Here is a 3,068-nt window from a genome sequence, read left to right as displayed (position 1 = left end):
CAGAGACTCAAATTCCTGCTGAATGAGCTGCAGGTATGTGAATGTATAATGTGTGGGACAGGGGGGCATATCTTCACCCGTGGCCGCTACCCGGCCAAACCCTGCCTTCCCCGGTGTTTCGGGACACCCTCATCCAGTCACCCTAGTCAACTTCTCAGTGGATCGCTCAGGTTCTGCACCCACCACCGGCATCCAACGGAATCTGCCGAATCGACGGCGGCTCAACTCCATTCCTGGTCAGCTCGCGAGTCAACTTTATCCCAGGTCACCACCGTCCATCAACTAGGGGCACTTTACCTTCCACCATCGGAAGGATTTTTCGACCCTTACAGGTTTCGATCCCGGGATGTATGTATGTATGTATGCATGTATGTGTGTGGTGGCGGTTATCCCATGAGGAGGTCGATGTGACCTAGGAAGAGGGGGCCGGGGGTGGTACATATTCGCACCCCCCTCTCCTCTCCCCCCCCCTTTCGTCCCCTCCAGGGCAGGCGGCCCCTCATGCCCCCCGGCATGGACGTGCATCCCGATGTGAAGGAGGTGGTGGCGACTTTCAGAATGCTGTCCGAACTGCCGCATGACAGGTGTGCATGTGTATGTATGTGTTTATGTATGTATGTATGTATGTATGTATGTATGTATGTATGCATGTATGTATGTATGTATGTATGCATGTATGTATGTATGTACGTGTGTATGTATGTTTGTTTGTTTGTGTGTGCTGTGAGGAAGAATGGAGCGTGTTTCGTTTCTTCAATAAGGCCTCTCAGCCGGCGCCCCACCTGCGCACGTACCCCTGCACCGCCCCGTCGCGTTTGCCTTCACAACACACACACACACACACACGCACACACCCCTACGCGGCTGCTGTTCATCTTTTAGGCAGCATGCAAAGAGATACATGTACCCCTGTCCGTCCAAAGCTAGTAGAAGTACAGCAATCTTGGAGGCACATAGTCCATAACGGGTATCCATGAATCGTCTAGATAACATCAATGTCACTGACTTTCCCCGCCCGCTTTCACACTCGTGTATGTGCGCACATACATGCACATGTACGTACATACATACGCACAGCCTGGGCGCCTACATCATCTCGATGGCTAAGACAGCTTCCGATGTGTTGGCGGTGGTGCTGCTGCAGAGGGAGACGGGTGAGAGCCGGTTTGGGGAAGGGAAAAGCGGGGGAAAGGTACGGATGGGGGGGAAGAATGGGGGGGGTTAATACAGGGTTTCGGTTGGGGGGGATGGGGTGGGTGGGAGGGATAGCACGTACATGGACGTCAAGGGAGGGGGGAAAGCTCAGCTTTGTGTTGGTCAGACAGACATCCTGGCCTCTACACCTATCTTTACTTCTTTACGGCTTGGCATTACTGCTTTTCTTCTGCGCTTATTTTAGTCTTGGTGGCTAGGTAGGTAGGTAGTTTTTTCCGACATCTTCTTCACTACGTCATCCCGAGGTCGCCGCACTTCAAGAACGCCTTTTGATCAGTTCTACGTCTGGTACGCTCTTTCCCTGGCAGCAGCTTCACTCGTTCGTGGTTCGTCTTTCCCCAACCTCTTGGACGTATCCAAGGCCTTCTAGAGGAACACAAAGGAGGAGATTGGTTAGGACTAGCTACGTACATTCCATCCCTGTCCCTGCTTGTGTATGTGTATGTACGAGTGTGTACGCGCACCCTCGTAGTGCAGCCGCACCCTCGTGCGATGATTACCCCTCCTCCCCCCGCCTCCAAACACATACATACATACGTGTTTACATACACACAGGCGTGCGCCCCGCCCTCCGGGTGGTTCCTCTGTTCGAGACGCTGGATGACCTGCACAACGCCCCGGAGACCATGACCACGTTGCTCAGTAACGACTGGTATAGGGCCCACATAAACGGAATGCACGAGTGCATGATCGGTAGGTGGGGAGTGATGTGGCGACGGGGAAAGATGTTGTGGGCGGGCATGTGGGTGTCAGGCGGCGTTTTTTCCCAAATAGTATTGCTGCGTGTTCCCGTGTGTGGCTTGGTAAGTATCAGGGGTTGGGGATCTGGGTGTTTTTGGGGTCCGTGGTGGGGGAGGGGGGTGGGCCGGAGGGAAGGCTTTGGGTTTCTGCCGTATTTGAGAGAAAACCGTCGTGCCATCTTGATGCCAATGTACGGTGTCCGGATGGTTGAGGCGTACCGTTAACGTACGGCAAACCTCTTTGCCCCTCCCCCTGTCCAAGGGTGTCACCGCTGATGTATGTATGTATGTATGTATTCACGTATGTACGCATCCCCCCAAATCCCCTCTACCTCCGCCCTGTTCCCTCGTAGTCGGCCCCTAAGCCGCCCACACCACCATCAACACCCCCCCTACCCCCTCTCCCCTTCCGCCCCCTCAGGCTACAGCGACAGCGGCAAGGACGCCGGTCGCCTGGCTGCAGCCTGGGCCTTGTACGAGACACAGGAGAAGCTGGTGGCTGTGGCGGCTAAGTGGGGGGTGAGCGGCACTGCCCGGTGACAACACTGACGCGTACGCACATGCGGACATACGGACATGCAAACACGAAAACACATATCGTATGCGGTTTTTGCCATTTTCATCGACAAAACGCCCACTCGTGTATCTGCATGTCTGTATGTATGTACAGATGTGCGTAAGATGCACGACCCAGTTGCGTGCACACCCGTGTGTGTGTATGCGTGGGTGTGCATCAGCTTGGCACCAGCTTCACTCGCTCGTGGTTCGTTTTCTCCCCCCGTAAACCTGTAGGGCCCCCCCCGGTCTATCTCTGGTATCTGCGTCAGTCCTCCGTGGTTCGTCTTATCTCCCGGTGTACCCCTCCTTACTTCTCTTTCCCCCCTCCCCACGCCTTCCCCCCCCGTCCCCCTCCTCCCCCTCCCCTCCTCCCCCTCCTCCCCCTCCCCCTCCTCCCCCTCCTCCCCGCTCCCCCTGGATGGACAGACCCGGCTGGTGCTGTTCCACGGTCGGGGCGGAACCGTGGGTCGCGGTGGCGGCCCGACCCACATGGCCATTCGCAGCCAGCCCTCCGGAACCATCAACGTGAGTACGTATGTATGTAGGCGTGTGTAT

The 3,068-nt window shown here is 56.1% G+C and overlaps 1 protein-coding gene across 1 annotated transcript in view; it reads left to right on the top strand.

The window, feature by feature from the left end:
* The window catches only part of VOLCADRAFT_59445 (uncharacterized protein), a gene marked incomplete at both ends in the record, with an annotated part of 14,144 nt that overhangs the window by 6,497 nt on the left and 4,579 nt on the right, over positions 1-3,068 (top strand). Inside the window, 6 exons of the mRNA XM_002949469.1 lie at positions 34-348; positions 487-584; positions 1,078-1,154; positions 1,771-1,908; positions 2,377-2,474; positions 2,940-3,038. Of these exons, the coding sequence (XP_002949515.1) occupies positions 34-348; positions 487-584; positions 1,078-1,154; positions 1,771-1,908; positions 2,377-2,474; positions 2,940-3,038 (825 nt within the window). The remainder of the gene's footprint in view (positions 1-33; positions 349-486; positions 585-1,077; positions 1,155-1,770; positions 1,909-2,376; positions 2,475-2,939; positions 3,039-3,068) is intronic.

The sequence above is a fragment of the Volvox carteri genome (genome assembly GCF_000143455.1).
Source record: "Volvox carteri f. nagariensis unplaced genomic scaffold VOLCAscaffold_14, whole genome shotgun sequence".
NCBI classification, from domain to species: domain Eukaryota; kingdom Viridiplantae; phylum Chlorophyta; class Chlorophyceae; order Chlamydomonadales; family Volvocaceae; genus Volvox; species Volvox carteri.
This window is presented reverse-complemented; position numbering and strand designations above follow the sequence as displayed.